Here is a 20,098-nt window from a genome sequence, read left to right as displayed (position 1 = left end):
AAATGTGCCCCCTTTTTAATCATCCCCTCATGACAAAAATGTAGTTGTAATAGCAGGTGTTCTTCATGTAATTAATATAACTAATAACAAACTTTACAAGTATAACCACCCCACACAATTATGTAGAACAGAAGCACTTGCGTCATTCATTCCATCACACATCAAATGTTTATCCTTTTTTCACCATTTTTCTAAACATTTCAAGGACAAAAAAATGATACAAGTGTACACGTTTGAAGTCTGATTTCGAATACAAATCTCTAAATCATAATTTGAATTTGAATGAGTAATTTTTAATTTTTTTTGTATTTTTGACTTTATTCGTTTTTTTTTCTTTTTTTCTTTTTTTTTTCTTTTTTTTTTGTGGGGGAGAGATAATAAAATGGCCGTACATTTCAAAAGGCACGTTACATAGAAATTTTGCCAAAAACAAAAAAGATGCACACGAACTGAACGAATCATATATATATGTTAGGTGAAGCTAAAATATAGTGCGCCGCGTCAGTTACATGGGACTGGTATTTCACATTGAATTAGGGCAATATATAATAAGTCCAACTGAGAAAATAGAATTTCATATAATAATAATCAATGAAAGAGTTCGAACCCGTCGTCATTCAGTGAGGTTGATAACGATATACAAAATTAAAATATAAAGACGGAACTGAATTCAAATGCAAGTAACAACATTTGAATTTCGCGCGAAAAAACATGTTTCAGATAGTTTTGGTGGTGTTGGAAGAAATCGATGGAAACGGCAGCATGAAAACCAGCAGGGAACAACGAACGGGGAATGGGCAGAAATGTAAATGTATGGAGATAAGAAAAAATCACAGCCCGAGCATTGACACCTGATGAACGGACCGCATAATTAATAACCAACACATAATGAGAAAAACCGGAAAAAGAAAAAAAAACCATAATATAATATGATAATATAACAGAGCACAAAGATATTAAGGCAAGAAGAGAATAGAAAAAGAATTCAGTAATTCACTCTAGGAGTCAGAGAACGAACCACGTACGCCGAACAGTGCACGTCATCGAGTCGAAATATAGTAGGATCAATCTCGCGTGTTTGGCGACGCTGTGCCTTGCACTAGTTATACACGTTGCACGTATACACCATCAGCACAGCACACACAGCACAGCACTCAAGGCCAAAAGTGAATTGAATCGTTCGGCCTGTGACACACTTATTTAATCGTTACTTTCCTATAGCTCTGCACTGGTTATAAGATCATTTCCTATTGCACACGCATGTCAACATAACGCTCAAGGTAACAGGGATTTCCATCAAAAATTGGTGTACAAAAATCAGAGGCATTCTATACATAGAAATTTGTCTTGTAGTAATAGAAAGGAGAGTATAGGAAGTATAGAAAAAAGAGCTGGATGAGAAAAGAAGAAAAATCTGAAACATAAAAATGTGTCGATTGAATTAAAACACACCACGCCCACTCGAATGCAATTAGTCGATCGTGAGAAGAAAACAACTAGGAGAGACTAAACAACAAAGTTCAACTTGTGGTGATCAGTGGCTTTTTGATAGGAAACGCTGGACTGGACTAGGCCAGCTCCTCGACGGCCGGGCAGCAGACGGCCGAACAGACGGCCACGGCCGCCGCCGCTGCAGATGCGTAAGACGAATCGGCAGCAGTTGTTGGTTGTGGACTGACGACGTGCTGGACAGCAGGCGGACGTGTGTTGTCTTTTTCGTCCGTTTCTTCGCAGCGACAGCCCAACAACAGGCCGGCCTGTTTCTCCACTGCAGAGTTGGCTGCTGCTGCTGCTGGATCTGTGGGCCAGCCGACGGCGCCGATGTTGTGCACTTGACTCAAATGAACGAGAGAACTCACGGCGCCGTTCAACCAGTCGTTGCAGCGGCAGTGAATCGTGTAGTTGCGGATGCCGACCGAAGCCGGGCCGCCGCCCAACACGAGCTGCACTGGGGCCAGCGGCTTCCACTGGAAGTCGGCCAGCCACTCGTTCTGGTCTCGCATCCGGCTCAGCATGTGGTGGTGATCGGCGTGGGCGACGAGCGATTCCGGCCTCTGCAGGGTGGAGGCGTCCTGGTAGGTGACGCTGCTGCTCTCCGGCGACGGATCGAAGCAGCGCAACATCCACGTCACGACGGAGAAGGTGACGGCGTTGACGGGGAAGGAGCGGATCAGCGTCGTCGGCATCCCGCGGAAGAATCCGTGAATGCCTTCGCTCCTGTACGTCTTGGCGATGCAGTCGCCTATTCCCTTGTAGACCCGATCGCCGGCCAGACCGTCCACCTATTTTTTGGTGCAATCAAATGATAGGTTATACTCACCAACGTCCCTCACTGTTACAAATTGTGTCCTTGGCCGATGTGTGTGTTATACCTGCAGACGAGACTTGAGAAAGTCGATGGGATAAGTGAAGAGCCAGGAAACGACTCCGGCGGCTCCTCCGGCCATCAGCATGTGAAACGTGCCCAGCGGCTGGGTGGCATCTTTGCGCCGAGTCATGGCCTCGTAGCTGGCGAAGTAGAGACCAAAGGCCGGAATCTCTCTGGCGATGGTGATGTTTAATCCGCGGAAAATGCCCCGGATCCCTTCGGCCTTCCAGATCTGGCGGACGCAGTCCACTGGCCCCCTGATTTATTGAATCGATGGGCGTGAGTGCGGTCACGTTTGACCTTAAACACCTTCACGGCCTTTTTTATGTTTTTTTTAGTGTTATCATTACTTGTACAGCTGGACACCGTTGGTGCAGACTTGCTCTTGGATTTGGATGCGGGTTTTCACCAGCTCCATCGGGCTGCAGACGAAGCTCTGGACTAGTCCAGCCACCGAGCCGGCCAGGGCGTGAGAGCGGAGCGACTCGGGCTCGTTCAGCCGTCGCTGGACGTTTCCGTACACGCCAAAGATCATGGCGTTGATGACGGCCACGCTGGCCATGGGTGATGACATCCCTTTAAACAAGCCTCGCACCTGTTGCATTGTACAAAACAGTCGACAATTGATTAGAAATAATGACGTCACATTCGAATGAAACACAAATCTAAAAAAGGACGTTGTAATTTAAAACGAAAGTCTCAAATTGGGAAATGTTTTAATGGATTTTTCTCGTCGTAAAAAGTAAACTAAAAATAGAATTCCTTTTTATTAGAAAAGCAGTTACGACAAGACCATTGAACTGCAATGGGAATTGTTGTCAGGGACGAAATTGGAAAGGTGTCAACAAATGAAACTATATTCATGAGCTGTTCATACCGACTCTTGCTGCACGATAGTCTGCAGGCAGTGGAAAGTTCCACGGTAGGTAGGATTTCTCGCATCCTGCGTTTGCAACCGAACCTGTTCCAAATGAACAACACCGATTGGAAAAATTGAAACATATGTCAATAAGTAAAAGGTTCCCCTCAGGACTGGCTTGTTTTAAAAATAATATCAGTCAATACCTTGACAGTGTCCAACGGGTAGCCAACGGCCACTCCGGCGCAACCTGGATCGCAATTACAAAGAAAAACAAAAATTTAAATATGTTATTAAATCAAAACACGTCTCGGGCAAAAAAAAAATAAAAATAATTCTATTCATAGCCAAAACTAGTAATATAGCCATTGTTTCTAAATTCTGCCTGTCGGCTTCGTTTCAATTTCTCAGCACGTATTCGCCAACCAAATAATTTCGTGGCGCAGAAAATGCAAACATTATTTCTAAATTGAAAAAACAAACATGACGGGACAAAACCTGATCAAATATAATTTAAAAAAAAAAAGGGTTTATATCTAGGTTAAACCGCCAGGTTCCCAGGAATAGCCCAAACGAAAGAAAATCGATTGAACGACGCAAAATATTGTCAAACCAAACAAGAAAGAAATGTGAAAGAATCGTGTCATACCGCCGATGCAGCCAGCCAAAAAATCGAGCGCCATGACGACAAGCACAGGTTGTTGGATTGGTGGTGATGGCGTGGTGGTCCGCCCTTCTCTGCCCAGCGAGCTCTCGACCTTGACGGTGCGGTCTGCTGGCCGGTGTGCTGCTGGTTGATAGGCGCTAGCTACTACCTCTTAGGCGAGACTGAAGCGAAGGCACGGACGACTTTTGAATGAGACTCCCTGCTCCTGCAGCTGGGACGGAATGCCGGCCGTCAGTGTAAAATCGCGATTCTCCATCTCACCATTGTGTGTTCCACGCACCATATATATGCGCCATATAACCTGTTTTTGTAGATCAAAGTTTCCACAAGCACGACCGAGCCAAAAAATAAAAAGAATGAAAATGTTAATGAAATGCAGCGCATTATAATGATTGAAATTGATATAATAAACTGTGCCGATAATCTTTTGGTGTCGCCCGGCTGTGTGAAGATATGGCGTTGTAACACGATCGACAGGAAATTCTTAGGGCCATGTGAACAGTATCCTCTCTCTACTGCTGAGCAGCCAAAGAGAGTATGGATCGAATGCACGGTAACAGACGACGGAGCAGCATGTTTCTATCCTTGATTCCTAATTCTGACGCAACGTGATCCGGTTCAAACCGGTTCTGGCGCTTCTGGGACGTTTGCTAAAACCCAAGCCGTTTCGTGTGCTGAGGCGGTGCGGTAAAAAAGAACACCTTTTGGCACTAGTTTTCGCCAGACAAACCCGCAGCTCAGCACACATGACAACAGAGAAATCCCCCCCTCAAACCGAAATAACTATAGAGAGATAGAGAGAACACTCGTTCCATTGTTCTTGTACTAATTCGTTTTGTCAGAGACGTTTGATTTGGAGCCGACTTGAAAAGAAGCGAGTCGAGCAATACACACACAAATTGGCTCGGTGACAGTTATCTTCTAGAACAACTGAGATGGCAACACAAAACCTAAATGCCCCAATTTTTCTATTATTTAAGTCAAATTTTCTATAATTCAAAAGTTTAAAAACACAATTTTCTAGGGGGGCTATTGAAATGTGGTACTTTACCTTATAATCGAAACACAACCGAGCAGACAACTAAATTTGCAGTTGACAAATAAACAGAATCAATGAGGGCCCAGTGGCCCAAGACACACACACACACTGCTGGCTGGCTTTGTTACTAACAGAAGATTTTGTGCAATGAACTGGAGGGGCCCAAATGGCTGAACACTGACAACAACTACGCGCGAAACTGCGACAGTCCCACAAAAAGAGAATTGAACCTGCACCACGCACGCGAGACGTCAAGGAGAGAATGCCTGTGTGAGATTGTTGGAGAGAGCTTAATAAGTAAACTAGCCTCGGCTCTAAAGGCGAATCAATGGCAAAACCCCAAATGAAATCAACCCGCCAGCAAGTGTACAGCCAAAAAAGAGATAATGAACTAAGCCCCTGTGGCGAAATGATACGATAGTGCAATTCACAGCACGTACATGTATTAAACTAAAAAATGCTTACCCGTCTGCCGTCGACTGTTTGGGTCGAGAGAGGAGGGCGGGTGACGGGCCAATGCTGAGCGAACACTAAAAGTCGTCCGACTTTTCCCAGAATGCCTCCCAACCTGCTAGCCCGTCAATTTCTCTCGTCGTGACGTCTCTGCTGCTGCTGCTCTAACCTCCACCATGATACACTGGGAGTTTCTGCAAGGTCTCGCAAACCTACGCAGCTCTTCACCCTACTCGTGCCGATGCGTGCCGACTTGCAACGCTAGCGCCACCAACGCCACTCCCGATAAGCTGTGTGGGCTCCTTTGTACAGACACATGCGCCATTGTCGTAATTAAATACCCGGCCATACCGAACGCCGGACGTGACGATCACACGGATTGTTGTTTACAATCGAATTAGACATTCCATCTCTCTCGGTGAGGCTTATCAAGGTTTTTTTTATTTTTTTCCCGTTCAATCCCGTGAAGCGTGTGATGTGTAGCTATCACATGTGGATTGGAATTTCAGCGATTATCTCTTTTTAAAAATGGAAGAGTTGGTTCAAAACAAACCAGAGGGCCAGCGCAAAATCTCCGTCATGGTTGTGCATAACATCTCTAGGCCAAGGACTCTATCAATTTGAGACTTCCTGGCTTCTATTTTTCTCCATAGCTTCCTCTTTCCTGTCCAGATATTTTAGACAGATCTTTTCTTTGCATGTCAATATGCGTAGCCGAGGCCGAGGTCTTTCCAGTAAGAGTCGGTGATGCCCATACATTTAACGGGACTCGCATTTTTTGAATTAATGTACATCGGAAAATTATTATTCGATAAATTTGAGACGATAAACTTTTATTATCCATCTACTACGGGGTATAACTTCATCAGTCGTTTAAGGTTTTAAAGGCTCCATATCTTTTAATGTTTTATGGTGTCACGCCACAATATTGCGATATACATATCCAACAGTAGTCGTCATTAACTGGTTATTTCTTATTTGCGTTATAGTCGAGACGGTTTAGGTTATGACGCAATATGCGTTTCCGTGTTGGTGTGGTCATTTGTTGTTCTATTGAATTTTTTAAGTCTTGGCCTCCATGTTTCGTCTGCTAGTCAGCTGTTTATGGTACCCTAAGCCAATTCAATTCGTGTCGAAGGTAACTAACTAGGAAGTCATTTTGATTAATTAAGCACATTTGCATAATAAGATTTTCATTTTCAAGTATACATCAACATATTGTTATTTAGTGGAGTTAAACGGGGACTGACCCAATTTTAAACCATAGATCATCGTCTGCGTAGTAGCTAGGCTTAAAATGTTTTCCAAGGCTGCAGACTGAACTAGTATAGACGACCTTGGCTGTAACAAATTACATTCTGAATTTAAATCATCTAGGTCGTTCGCTGCCAGTTGTTCTTTACCAGTGTCGTGGGAGCGTGAAGATTAGGATTCGGAATGTCAAAGTTTCTTGGAAAAAAGGCGGAGAAAAAAGGGAAAAATTCTAGCAGCCAAAGCTCTTTTCCACCACCATTATCTATCCCAAAAGTATTCATCACAAGCGAGGATGATTCAACACCACCACTATCGAAGGAAGATTTCCCCATGAACTTGAGGCTGCAAGGGCAAGGATACACCAAAGATGAAGACGCTGCATCTACTGCTCCACTGCTGGATTCAGGTGCTGCTACCCCCTTGTGTGAGGAACCAACTGTCCCCCTAAACATGGGCACATTTCTTGCAAGTGTGTTTTCTTATCGCTAAAACAATTTAACTGTAAATCATTCATCATTAATTCATTATCCATATTATAGGTTCTCAAAAATTGAAAACTGAAATTAGTTCTGAAGAAATTTGCCTCTCCTCCTTTGAGGCAGAAAAGGATCTGGAAATATGTTCAAAGGAGTCTGATGGCGACAATCAACTTAATCTTCCTGACTATCCTTTTGTTAAGTGGCCATGGAAGTACATCAGAGTCATATCAACCGTCGTCGTTATTCTTGCAATTTTGGCCTGCTTTAGTTCTTCAGCCACATTGATTGCTCATTTACCTCAACGTTGTGATCCGTCCACTGAATGGTGGCAAGGAAAAGTTTTTTATGAGATTTTCCCAGCCTCTTTTTACGATGGCGACGGTATGTTGTTATGAATATCAATTTAATCTTTACAACCTAATAAGTCTAAAGATTCATTGCGCAATGCGCATATCGCAAACAGGTGACAGCGTCGGCGACTTGCACGGGATAACTCTGAAACTAGATTATCTTCAAAGTCAATTGCATGTTGATGCTTTGCGACTTAATTCTATTTGCGAGGCAAACAACTACCTGGATAACTACTTGGATATTGTTAACGCATCAAATATCGACCCTCATCTTGGCGATACCAATCAACTCAACTACTTACTTACAAGCCTGGAAAACAGAAATATGAGTCTAGTATTAGATTTACATATTAATCATATACCCGGGGTAGTTGGAAACTCTAAACTTGCCCACCGAGAGCACCTTCTAGTGGAAAATGTGCTTAGATTCTGGCTTCTTCATGGCGTTCATGGATTCTATCTGAAAGTAAATCAATTGTTTTAACTATGCCATGGCCAGTAGCACCTACCGTATCAAATCAAATCAAATTGTTTTAACTATATTTCATTGCCCCTATATAACACGAATTATTTTTAGGGACTCGATACTTTTGCCCACCAAGCGGATTTGTGGAAAAACATTGCTCAGTGGAAAACTTTGATGGACTCTTTCAGCAGCAAGTTTTCTAAACGAAGAATCATGATTGGTTCTTCTGATTTCATTCTTCAATATTCACTTCAACACCCGCTTCTTGTTTCCAATGTATTGAAGCAATTCGATCTGCTTGATCACAATTTGAACCTCGATCGGCCATCAAAATTGGAGGAGCAGATCCGAGATGGACTTCGTTGGGACAACGACGTTGATAAACCTTGGATTATGTGGAACGTGGGCACACTTTTAAAATCAAGATTGGCAAATTCGCTTGTCGACGACACGAGTGAATGTGTTTTAACTGTTGGAGTCCTAATGCTTGCCCTTTGTTTGCCTGGTTCAGCTTCAGTATTATACGGCGACGAAATTGGTTTAGAGAGCATGACTAACTCATCTATTTCAGGACTGGACAGCACAACTTTTATGCAATGGAACTCTCATTGCGGCGATAGCTCTGTAGAAAACTTTGGCAAACTTTTAGAAATGCGTCAAGACGCGCTACCTTTACACACCAATGCAATTCTCAAATACGACAACGGTATAGTCGAATCGCGATCGCACAATTATGTTTTTAAAATGTTGCCAAACAATACTGTTGTCGTTGAAAGATTTTACCCACGGAGAAATCGTTATTTGTTGATTTTGAATCTCGGTATCAAGAACGTAACTCACGATCTTTCTAAAACATATTTCGGTGGCTTTACTTTGATTAGTTCATCAGGAAGGAAGCAGGGATATGTGAAACTCAACCAGCTAAACCTTTCACCTGGCGAAGGCCTGTTATTGCTGTTAGACAAGTGAGTGTCAGAAAATTATTCAAAGTTTACTGTGTCTATTATATAAGTTCTTCACAACTTCTTCTAATCCAACAATCTAGTCAAGTATATTATCGTTTGATAATTGCTATTAATTTTATTAATGCAATGTAATGATTTTAGTGTTCGTATATAATATAAGATGCTTGAATAATTGAGTGTTTTTCGTTGATGCATTTTATTTTTTTAAACATTTTCAATATTTTCAAAGGAGAATTTCAAAATTTTCTTCAAATCCTGCTGGAATTGCGAACTTGCGGTGCTAGAAAACAATGCGCGGCAACGCTGTGAAACTCTAAAAACGCGGTAAATGAAATGTAGTTCTTTATCACAGGCAGTCGGAGGACGAGCAGGACGAGACAGAGTTCTTTCTCTTTTTCAGCTTCAAGTCTTCAACGCTTCTTCCTTTCAGTTTCAGTAGATAACTAGGTACTCAAACTAATCACAAGTCTTTCAACTCTCAGAATTTTTAAGGAAATATTGACTGACGTACACGAGGGTTATGATTCATTTTCGGTGAAGTGTATTAACAATCACCATGGCAGATAATAACACAGAAGTGGCAACTCAATCTTCCAGTGAAACAGACATTGTCTTACTCAATAACAGTGATGAAGCTGCAGAAGAATTGTCTCAAAATGGTTTGGAAACTACAAGTGATATTAAACAAATTGAGACTGAAAGTAGAGAGAGTGAAACAGATGAAGTGATGATTCCATCAAAGGTGAAGAAAAACAGAAAATCTGCCGTGTTGGATTCAGATGATGATGATCCAATGCAAGAGCCTGAGAAAACACTTCCTGAAAATATGGATGATACAAATACAAAAGCTCATTCAGATGAAACAAGGATTGAAAATGAGTTACACACAAGTGACTCAAATCAGTCGGGTAACAAATCCTATTAATACTTCCTTACTTATAAATAAATGTGTTGCGCCACCAACATTTAATTGTATATTTATTATGAAATGTTACTTGAACTTTAGATGAAGGGAGTGTGAAGAAAAATATGAAGGGTTCAAGAATTAAGCCAGTATGGAATTCAGAACATGAAGATGATAGTTCTGATTATGAAATGTATACTAAAACATCATTCTCAAAAGATGGACTTGCTGATAAAATCAAAAGTAGTCTTTCAGCCAAATCAGTAAATAAGAAAAAGCTGATCAAGAAACGACATTCATCATCTGAGTCAGAAAATGGCAATTCAAGTATGCTTTTTTTGTGATCATAGAATTATTTATTGATCAAAAAGTGCAAAATTATTGCTTATTTCTGTATATTTAATAAATTTTTTCTCAACTGTTTAGGTGATTCTGAAAATGAAGACAAAGAGACTTCAAAAATAAAACTTGCTTGGAATTCAGAAGGAGATAGTGATGGTAGTGGTGAAGGTAAATTATTCCCCCTCTTTTTAATTTTATGTAATATGTTGTAATATTATTATTTTCTTTCATAAAATTCTGATTCAGGAAATCATTCAAACAAAGAAAAAAACAACTCTAGTGTTTCTCCTAAAGCTAGAAAATTGGTAGGTGTACTGGGTGTACTTTTACTTAGTTTCTCTAAGTGTAGCTACAAGTGGAAATTAAAGAAACCACTCTGAATTCAAATTAGGATGATTATTTGTAGTACTTTTTAGCTTTCAATGAAATAATGATTTTTTAAATTATTCAATCCAGAGAAAGAAACCTGTCGAAGAAATACAAAAAATTCACAGCGAATCTCAACGGATGGTGCGGGAATCTACTGTCTGTCTTCCTTATCACAAAGTAAAATTTTTTAAAATTTAGTTTTTATTCCTTTTCCAAATTCAACAAATTAATTACTATTTTTGAATCAGCCTAAGCAAAGGAGTCTTTTAGAGTTTTTGAATCGCAAAAGAGTAAATAACGAGGACTGCGCTAAACCTTCACCTAGAAATGTGGGCCCAGTGGTGTAAGTCAAGCGTTTTAATTTTTACCAGATTTTATTGTACCAAATAATTCTACAATTTACACTATGGGATCACAGGCAAGTGTTGGAAGATCGTGTTAAAGAAATAGAAGAATTTTTCAAATCCGAATCGGAAGAGTCGGAAAATGAAACTGAAAAAGTTGATTCTGTTACAGATCAAGTTCTGTTACACGACAAGGAAGTACTGCCACCAAATCCAGAGTTGCCGTCAGCGGTCGATTCGAATCCGAGTTTGACTAGCGTTGATAATGTTCCAGGTGTCGCAGAGAAGATCTTGCTGGAGTCCGAAAACCCCCAATCTCCATCTACGTCGTTCAATGTGGAAATGAATTCCCCACTAGATTCTCTAGAGGACATTGATACAACTAACAACTCTGCTGCCGCTCCCCAAGACATGGGGAGCGCAATCGAAGCTGGTTCAAGCAATTCTGTCGACAAAGCAACTCACGAAGTCAAGAGCTCAGCAGATTTGATTTCTGACGGTTCCAACGATTCCTGGCTCGATTTCTCGGCGGGTTTTTCTCATAAAGAGAAGGTGGAAAACATCAAACGACTTTCAATCGCAAAAGTGAATAAACCCACGTTACACGGTCGGCCTGGCCAATTGCTTGATTTTGATCTCGAAAGTGAAGCTACACCTGACCAGAAAGAAAAAGTGAATAACCTTATAGAGCGCTTTGTACAACAGGTCACTAACACTAAGAAAACACCTAAGAAGAAGGACATTCAAATCAGGTTTGATCTTGTCTGCTTGTCTTATCACATGGGCACTTCGTAATTTTGTGTTTATTTTTTAGCATTGTTCATAAAGTTATGAACGCCGATGGGCAACTTGAATTAAAGAGAGATGTGTTGAGTGTTCCCGTCGAAAATAATTCTTCAGAATGCGCATCCGCTGGACGTCGTCAACTTCTGAGAGACTCATTGCGTCAATCCATATCGGCAAAACGGGCTGTTGATCGCATGAAAAAAATTGAAAGTCAGCAAATCAAAAATGAAGATTTTCAATCAGGTACTAATAAAACTACCCACTGCTTCTTGTTTTAAATTTGGTGTCTGTTGTCGTTTTAACTAAAAAATAACCCATTAACAATTTTTACAGATGGAAAAATTGACAGCGAACCAGAAGAAGAGATCTTATCCGATGAACCTGAGACGGATATGGACGAGGATGAAGATGAAGAAGATAACGGATACGAACGCAAGAAAAAGAAGAAAAAGAAGAAGAATATGTTTGTTGATGAAGAAGCCGAAGATAGTGATGAAAATAATATGGAAGATGATGAAGAAGATGACGATCAGGATGACGAAGATACAGTCAAAGTGAAGTCTAAGCCTATTTACCACTCAGCTGGACAGTCTGACGAAGATGAAACAAGTAAACCTAATTCACAGTCGGATGACATTGTCTCTGCTTCAAAATCAGATCTGAAGCTCAGTCTGTCAAAGGTACATTTATAAACTTATGTTTAGATAATAACTTATTTCAAATCGATTTTTCTTATTTTAATTCGATTTTCATTATTTAGAGTTCCGGGCGCTTTAGTTCGTTAGAAGGTTTGACTCCTAATTTAAACGAGAGTGATGATAGTTCAGAAGATCTTATTCCAAAGTTAAGGGACACTCAAAACGATGATGCCTCGAATGTTGAGGAACTACTAGGTCTTTGTTCGGGAAAATTCACCGGTATAGTTGTTACGATTTGCACATCTTGTCGAGTATTCAAATAATTTTGATTTATTGAAGATTCAACGCTTGGAGGAGACACGCAGAAAAGCCAACTGAATGAGATGGTGGATGGTTACGATTCTGAGGAAGACTTTAAACCTTTCTCAAGGATTATTCCAATGGACGATGATGATGAAGACAGCAATAGCAGTCCTCCTATCAAGTTGCAAATTGAAAATGACGGAGAAGAACCTGAAAGTGCTCCAGTGCTATTGGATGACGAAGAGGAGAAATCGAAACCCATTCGTAGAAAAAGAGCCGTAATTTGTTTATCTGATGATGAGGATGAGAATGAAGAGAACGACGAAGAAATGCACGAAGAAGAGCGAGAATTCCGAGGACTGACTGATTTTTTTGAAGATGAGGCTGAATTGTCGGGCTCTGAAGTTGGAAGTGGCGACGAAAGAGAAGACGAAGTAGATGATTGGGAAGAAGAAGAAGGTGATAAGGAGGATATCGATGAAAATGAAGTCCGTGAACAAATAGGAAGAGCCCATATGAAAACTTTACTCGACCAAGACCAGCGCGATGTTCGTCTGTTTCAAGAGCTTTTTCTCGAAGATGGTGACTTACATTCTGATGGCGGTGGCAGGCAAAGACAATTTCGATGGAAAAATGCAGATGGCGAAGAAACTGAAGAGAATCGTCCAAAGACTCAAGAAGAAGAAGCTGCTGAAGAACAGGATGACCTCACTTGGAGAAAAATGCGCAGCGAAAGAGAAAAATGGCTTCAGCAACAAAAATCTCAACAGGTATTGTAAATTACTACATAAAATTGAACGTGGATTGACTTTCTTAAACATTAAAATGCAGGAAGAGAAAAAAGATGTTCCATTAGTAATGAAACGTAACGGTAAAATGGTGAAAGTCAATACTAAAACCGCTTCGAATGCAGTCGAAAAAGCCGATTCCTCCTCAGCTGCTGCTCCTGCGGTTAATCTCAAGCAATTCATTTCTCCCAAGAAAAACATAGTAGCAACTGTAAGTTGGTGGTTCTTTCATGTACAACATTTTGTTTCACATCAGACGCTTACATTTAACTCGTATGATAGGTGAGGCGTGGCTCTTTTTTGCGGCGAAGTGAAAAAGATTTATCTGCAATTGCTTCGCTAACCAAGTCCGTGTTACCGGTTCAAGCCCCTAAAGCTGGTTCAAATTTTGTATTCGCTTCTATTACGCCTGAACGACCACCCATTGAGGAAAGAAGAAAAGTCAAACAAGAGGTAATATTCAAATTGGTTTAATGTCGTCTGCCATTAACACTTTTCTTTAACAGGCTGCGTGCGGTTCATCGGATCAAAATCCAGCACCTGCCAAGAAAGCCAAAGTGTCGTTGAAAGCAAAGAGTATTTTCTCTTACTTTTAGTTGCTTTTTCGAACATTACTCTTGTCTGTAAATCTTAATCGTAATCTACAAGTTTTATGTGAATTTGATTCCGCGAATTTTATGTGAATTTACATACTTTAAATAGATAACTTCAATTGACTTAATTTTTGTTAGTTCCTTATTTCGTAAAGAAGTTGCTAAATGATGTCGTTGGCGTCGTTGCAAGGTATGCATTGAAGCTCTACTTTCAATGTGTAAGCTGTTTTACACACACTATGCACCACGTGTTCAAGTTTGTTTATACTGTTTGACCTCAACGAAACATAAAAATTCTCGTTTAAGCAACCAATAGGATTCGAGATTTGTATCACGTGATTTTCTAGCAACCAAACAGAAACTTTATTTTCCCGATTTGTTGTGGCATGCCGTTTTTACGGCATGGGTTTTATGTCTAATGAAACTAAAAATAGAATCAATATGAAAATTAATATGCATATTTTCCCATGAAATAATTTCAAAGAAAATTTGTATTTTTTAGTTAAAAAATATTTCTTTCTGTCATTGAAAATTAATCACAATGTAATTGAAATAGTTTGCAATGTAAATGTTTAACTTTAATCGACTGAATGTAGTATTTACTCCCTCCCCCCTTTTAGCAGAAGTCATCACCGTCCCACCGACGTCACCTCAACGTTCATTATTAGTTATCAGTCCTAGGAGGTCGGAATGAGCTCTGCAATGTCTGCTCGGGTGATGTGAAACTGAAAGTGTAAATTGACGTAGGACTTTGCTGAACGAATCGAATTGACGTTGGAGTCACTTAATAATCCAAAATCAGATATCTTTAAGTGACAAACGCGACTAAAGAGGTAATTCACCATGGATGAAATTGAAAGCTACCTCCAATCAGCTCTACAGAAGGACACCAAACTTTGTGTAAGCCACGTAAATTTAGAATGAATCCGACGTTTAACGACTTTCGTGAATTACACAGACGTTTAAAGTTGTTGTTTTTTACAGAAATTTATTGAAAATACTCTCAGTAATGGGCCTGCCAGTGACGACGAAGACAACAAACATGATCTGTCGTTCATGCCGTCGATGAGTTTAGACGAAACTTTAGTTGGAACATCGTCAACAAATGATTCACATGTCGAGATGAATCAGAGCATGACTCTCGACAACGTGTCGTCAATTGAACCAAACGTCTCAGAAAATGATCCAGACTTGTCCTATTATTTTGCAGAACCCAACGATTTCGAAAGGTAGGCAGGCTACTTATTATTTTATTTCCGTATTTTGTTGGGCTACTGTTGGTATTGTTGTGTCGGCTATATTTTGCAATTTATTAGTTGATAATCGTAGCCTATCAACTCTTGGGCTTCTTTCTTGATTGGAATTTGGAAGCGTTTGGAAGAGAGTTCATCGTTTCTTGAATGAGCACTTACGACATCCAAACTTAATATTTCGAATTTCTCTTTAAGTAAAGCCTTTTATCTTAAAAATTTTAATTCGGCGATCCATTGAGTGATATTTCTTTAAAAGAAAACATGGAGTCTAACGGGTGTCCTTCTTTTTCGAAGGGATTGTGTATCAGCCCATGTCAAGCGCCTGAAACGAGAGCTACAAGAGTCTGCTAAACGCAAACAGGAACGGCGTGAGCAGCAGCCAAAGCAACGCCAATTTACAGGGAAACCCATCGGTAATATCAGTAAGAAACCGAAACGTCTACGCAGTCGTCAATGCAAAAATAAGCCATCGGGTGCAGGGAAATCCGACAAAGCCTAAAAATTTATTTTTCGCACCGTCACGATACGCGTTTGTTGAATTCGTCGCTAGATGGCGAAACTGTTGTTCCCTTTTCCTCTACTGTTCGTATATTTTCTAGTCTCCAAAATTCTAACCGAGTTGCGGTAAATTTAAAAGAAGTTGTTTATTTCGGTTAACAAATAAAAAAATCTTTTTCTTTAACGTCGAAGAAATTGTTGAACATGACAAATCCTACAGGAAAATGCCACATGCAAACTAAACAGATGCATTATCTTCGACGTCCATTAAAAGTAGGAAAAAAGGTGACGCGTTATCTAATAAGAAACGCTGATGGCTCTTTGTCGAATAGCATTTATTAAATTTAATCATAATAATGTAGTCGGGAACTTTTTTGGATTTGGCGCGCGCTGTACGAGATTTGTGTTATTGGCGCCAAAAGTCGACTGGCTGGCTCGGCGTGTCCTATCATGCAGACTCGCGAGCGGCGCGTAATGTGCATCGCGAGCACACAAAGTATCGTATTTTCTTGGGGGTTTGAAGAGTAGAGAAAAGGGACCCGCAAATGGTTCAGAGCAATGGTCGCTCTCTCTCTCTCTCTTTCGACAAAAAGGAATGAGGAGGAGGAGGAGGGGGGCGACTGACGCAGGCGGAGTGTGTGGTGAAATACACTCGCCTCAACGGCCATGGCAACGCGGCGAGGACCTCGTTCAATAAAGAGAGAACCGGTGGGACCCAGTTGGCGGCCGCCATTCGTTCCGAAGGGTGGAAAAAAGGGTCAGAGCACCGCGTTGGGTGCAGCGAGTATATCGACCGTGTTTTCAGACAACTATGGCGACGACGACGAGAGAGGGGAAAATATATATAAAATAAAATAAAAAAGAACGATGCTGAGTCAGACGGCAGAGCAGCGACGAGTATCTCTTTTCTCTCCTCGACGAACAAAGTCGGAGGCGGAGCGACGTTGCCGTCATCATTGCTTTCCGTTATATATATAAATGTATTTCTCTTTTCAACATTTGACTTAACTTGCTTTTACTATCAAATTCATTTTATGCGCTCTTCTTTCAAGATAAATGATTTCATTTCAGTCAATAATGTGGCGCCATTTCAATAACTGTAAGAAATGTTTTGCATCTGCGACTACGAAACTACCAGTTAAGAGAAACCCAGACGATAATCAATAGTCAATTCTTTAAAGAAAAATCCCCAAAGTTGTTCATCTGCACACATGTTATTGGGAGAGGCCAATAACAGTGTGAAATAAAATGAAAAAAGGTAAAAAGTAAATGTTGATCAACTCAAAAGAAGACTGTTGGTCCATGAGAATAAGTAATGTGTGTGTGTGTGTGTGTGTGTGGATATTATGGGCGCGCTAGAGAGTGGAGAAGACTTGCGACACACACGTAATATTTGAAGAAAAACCCAAGTAGTAGTAGCCAAAAAGGTTTTAGGCTGGCAACGCTGCGGAGATGGGTGGTGGGGAGGTGGGGTTGATGGCAGTCGACATTGGCGTATACGAAACCAGCACGAAAGGCACGAGGATGGGAAGGCCTTGATAAGGGGAGAGCAACAACACGACGACTTGAAAAGAAAAGAACAGAAAGAGAGAGAGAAAAAAGAAAGAGGAAGAAGAAGAGATGGATGAAAAGAAGTAGACGGAGATAAAAAAGAAAAAAGAGAGAGCCGCGCCAAGCTCTTCGTGCTTGGGCTGCAGCCGGGGCTGGTTTATTATAGACTACGCCACCAGCCAAGCTACAGCGCCACTAGTGGCAGACTTTCTTTCCCCTAAAAGAAACTGTACAACTTCTTTTTTTTTTCTTCTTCTTCTCCATTGTTTTGAATTTTTTCAATTTCAATTCAAACGGAAAAGAAAACCCCCAAACTAAAGCGCCGCCGCCCGTATAAAACCAGAAATGTTTTTATACGGACGAGCCACAGGAAATCACTGGGTGCACAGCAATTTTTAATCGGCCACACCGAATCAATAAATATTGGAAAAACCAAAAAGGTTTTCTCTTGTCAATCTTCTCAAGATTATATAATTTATGAATTTCAATTTTTGTTTGGTGTGTTCAAACGACAACCACTTGCTCGTCATTCAGCATCCAATAGGCTACCGTTTATAACAGGTTTATGATGCGCAAGTAGTGTACACACACACACACACACACACACCGTATGCATATAGTACTGCACTACTGCGAAAAACCGTCTATAGTACTCGGTTAAACACGTGATTCCGGGTTTAGATGAGTTCGACAAGTGGGCTGGTCAGTTGCAGAACCCCGCAATTGAGACGTGATTGTTTATTTTAGCGGCCCCAAATATAAAAGATACAACTGTGTAATAAAAAAGAGATTGAAATCCATTGAGGTAGAAATTAGTCGCATCAAGTTTTTACAAGCGATATGGTTTTGAGAAAATTGATTTACAGCGTCCGACAAAAGGGCCATTTGTCGACGGGTATGAGCAAAAGCTCCGGTCAATGAGATGAGCCCATAAGAAATGAATGGCGGGGGGTCTTGTAAGTTAATTGTATTGACTGTCTCTATGTATGGGGAGTGACAGTTAGCTGTGAGGATCCAGTTGAGACGTCTCTTCTGTATATATTGTAGATTAGACAGGCAAACCACCACCACCGAACACAAATGATGGCGCGCTCTTTAAAAGGAGGTAAAACGTGGGGGCTCTTTTTTTGTGTATATTTAGTGTCTTTAACGTTGATGTTTGTTAAAAAGGCACGTGCCTTCTGAGAGACAAACCTGTCAGTGTGTTGCCATTTAGAGGAGCTCGGCTACTTGAAAAATTGTGGGCTCTTTTCATTCAGACCGTCCGTGCTGTTTTTTGAACGGAGGGGTTAGATTGATTGTGTGTGATTGTCTCATCGTCTATTTGTCGCCATAAAAGAGTGTCGACACGATATCTACCAATCCCCGTATTATTTGTTTTATACACGAGTGGTTTATATTGTCTCTTGTTATAAACTATTATATACACCCACGACAACAAATGAATGGGAAACGTGTGACACTAATGAGTGGCTCTTTAAACTGCCGCCGCGTATTCAGCGGGGGGATCCCCCATTCATTATCGCCAGCGTTTCAACAAGTATATACGCACACACACACTGCCAGATCGCAACTTTGACGACGTCCACTTGTGGCACACCTTCATCTCAATTTTGTGTTTGATTATTATTATATCGGTGTGTCTTGGCGGAATAAAAAAGTGACGAGATCAGAACCTGGAGAAGAAAAAGCCACAAGAAATAAAAACTTGTTTTTCCTTCGCTCCAGGGCAGTTTGTCTGTTGTGGAACCTCGTCGTCGGTTGTTGGAAACCTTCTTCGTCGGCAACTGCTGCTGCTGCTGCTGCTGCTGCTGCATACCTGGCGTGGTAGAGAAGAAAAAGAAGTTCGTTCCGCCCTGTTGTGTGCTGCTTTATTTCGCTCCTGGCTCTCTCTCTCTGAAAATCATGTCGTCTGCAGTATCTTATTTGATATAAAAAAATTTATTTTAGTAAATATAAGAAATTATAGACGTCATCATCGGAAATGATGGACCCGAAAGAATTCGGCTTTTTCCCACGCGTTTGTGACGTCATTTCGGGCGAATATATTTTGGCGAAAAAAGATACTACGACAAGTTTTTGAACTGCCCGCTGCTGCTGCTGCTGCTGCAAGTCCGTTTCCCCCCTTTTTCCCGCCTCGGTTTTCTTCTTCTTCTTCTGTTTTAAAAAAAAAGGAGTCGATGTTGTCGAGTCTCATCATTTCCTTCTCGTCGTCCCTACTATCTCCTCTCCGTTTGGTATTCCTTAAAAAGAGAAGAAGAAAGAAAAGAAGCAGCAAGGGAATAGATAGAGAGCTGGTGGTGGGTAAAGGCAATAGCTCAGGCAAAGCCAAAACCCGGTCGAACAAAAGGGGGACGAAGGAAAGGAGAAGAGAGAGAGAGAGAGAGAGAATAACGTGGTACTTTTTTCTCATTGGTCGACGACTTGTTCTTCTACGAAATTCCACCCCATATCCCCCCTCTCTCTCTCGCAATAGAGCCCGGAGGCTCCCCTGCCTGCCTGCCGAGACCCCTCGTCGTCGTTGAAGCAGGGCCCCCTCCTCAACAGAGGGCGGTAGTGGTGGTGGAAATAGACGCGAGGGGAGAGAGAGAGAGAGAGAAGTGGGAGGAGGACGGGTGCTGGGAATAGCCGAAGCTCTCGGCTATAGCGCCACCGTTCCGTCTACTACACACACAGTATAGCTCTATAGTCTGCCAGTGTTGGACGTGTTACTCCCAAGCTTCGCCCATTTGAACAAAATTCATTTCTCATATACACACACACACGAAGCCGGGGAAAAAAACGAAACAACAACAACGTCGGTTGATTTCATAGCTTCCATTCAATCGG

General features: G+C 41.2%; 4 protein-coding genes and 1 long non-coding RNA gene across 9 annotated transcripts in view; 4 read left to right on the top strand and 1 right to left on the bottom strand.

Annotated features, from left to right (window-relative positions):
* Positions 1–20,098, top strand: part of LOC124329250 — a 409,843-nt gene that overhangs the window by 380,937 nt on the left and 8,808 nt on the right. The window lies entirely within an intron of this gene.
* LOC124329115 (mitochondrial basic amino acids transporter-like) lies at positions 51–5,541 on the bottom strand. Of its 2 annotated transcripts, none has more exons than XM_046788133.1 (7): positions 5,399–5,541; positions 3,877–4,195; positions 3,434–3,477; positions 3,246–3,329; positions 2,719–2,963; positions 2,373–2,625; positions 51–2,282 (listed from the first exon to the last, which is right to left on the bottom strand). In XM_046788133.1, exons 2-7 carry the CDS (start codon positions 3,908–3,910, stop codon positions 1,569–1,571), a joined length of 1,374 nt encoding a protein of 457 aa, XP_046644089.1. In that variant the 5' UTR covers positions 3,911–4,195; positions 5,399–5,541; the 3' UTR covers positions 51–1,568. The 2 variants fall into 2 exon arrangements, with proteins under 2 accessions (XP_046644089.1, XP_046644090.1); XM_046788134.1 differs by lacking the exon at positions 5,399–5,541 and adding an exon at positions 4,946–5,180.
* LOC124329063 lies at positions 6,348–9,076 on the top strand. Of its 2 annotated transcripts, none has more exons than XM_046788020.1 (5): positions 6,348–6,524; positions 6,764–7,046; positions 7,180–7,500; positions 7,583–7,935; positions 8,047–9,076. In XM_046788020.1, the coding sequence occupies exons 2-5, from the start codon at positions 6,824–6,826 to the stop codon at positions 8,902–8,904; spliced, it is 1,755 nt and encodes a 584-aa protein (XP_046643976.1). In that variant the 5' UTR covers positions 6,348–6,524; positions 6,764–6,823; the 3' UTR covers positions 8,905–9,076. The 2 variants fall into 2 exon arrangements, with proteins under 2 accessions (XP_046643976.1, XP_046643974.1); XM_046788018.1 differs by having other exon boundaries at positions 6,353–6,524; positions 6,764–7,109.
* On the top strand, positions 9,229–14,090 carry LOC124328996 (claspin-like). 2 transcript variants are annotated; one of them, XM_046787879.1, is made up of 15 exons: positions 9,229–9,808; positions 9,907–10,131; positions 10,231–10,314; positions 10,393–10,451; positions 10,603–10,692; positions 10,764–10,858; positions 10,934–11,611; positions 11,674–11,888; positions 11,979–12,325; positions 12,406–12,562; positions 12,623–13,045; positions 13,265–13,356; positions 13,418–13,585; positions 13,657–13,827; positions 13,881–14,090. In XM_046787879.1, the coding sequence occupies exons 1-15, from the start codon at positions 9,457–9,459 to the stop codon at positions 13,968–13,970; spliced, it is 3,246 nt and encodes a 1,081-aa protein (XP_046643835.1). In that variant the 5' UTR covers positions 9,229–9,456; the 3' UTR covers positions 13,971–14,090. The 2 variants fall into 2 exon arrangements, with proteins under 2 accessions (XP_046643835.1, XP_046643834.1); XM_046787878.1 differs by having other exon boundaries at positions 9,231–9,808; positions 12,623–13,356.
* Positions 14,601–20,043, top strand: LOC124329214. 2 transcript variants are annotated; one of them, XM_046788275.1, is made up of 3 exons: positions 14,601–14,867; positions 14,952–15,196; positions 18,998–20,043. In XM_046788275.1, the coding sequence occupies exons 1-3, from the start codon at positions 14,811–14,813 to the stop codon at positions 19,098–19,100; spliced, it is 405 nt and encodes a 134-aa protein (XP_046644231.1). In that variant the 5' UTR covers positions 14,601–14,810; the 3' UTR covers positions 19,101–20,043. The 2 variants fall into 2 exon arrangements, with proteins under 2 accessions (XP_046644231.1, XP_046644230.1); XM_046788274.1 differs by lacking the exon at positions 18,998–20,043 and adding an exon at positions 15,515–15,902 and having other exon boundaries at positions 14,610–14,867.

Source organism: Daphnia pulicaria, chromosome 3 (assembly GCF_021234035.1).
Source record: "Daphnia pulicaria isolate SC F1-1A chromosome 3, SC_F0-13Bv2, whole genome shotgun sequence".
Lineage (NCBI taxonomy): Eukaryota > Metazoa > Arthropoda > Branchiopoda > Diplostraca > Daphniidae > Daphnia > Daphnia pulicaria.
This window is presented reverse-complemented; position numbering and strand designations above follow the sequence as displayed.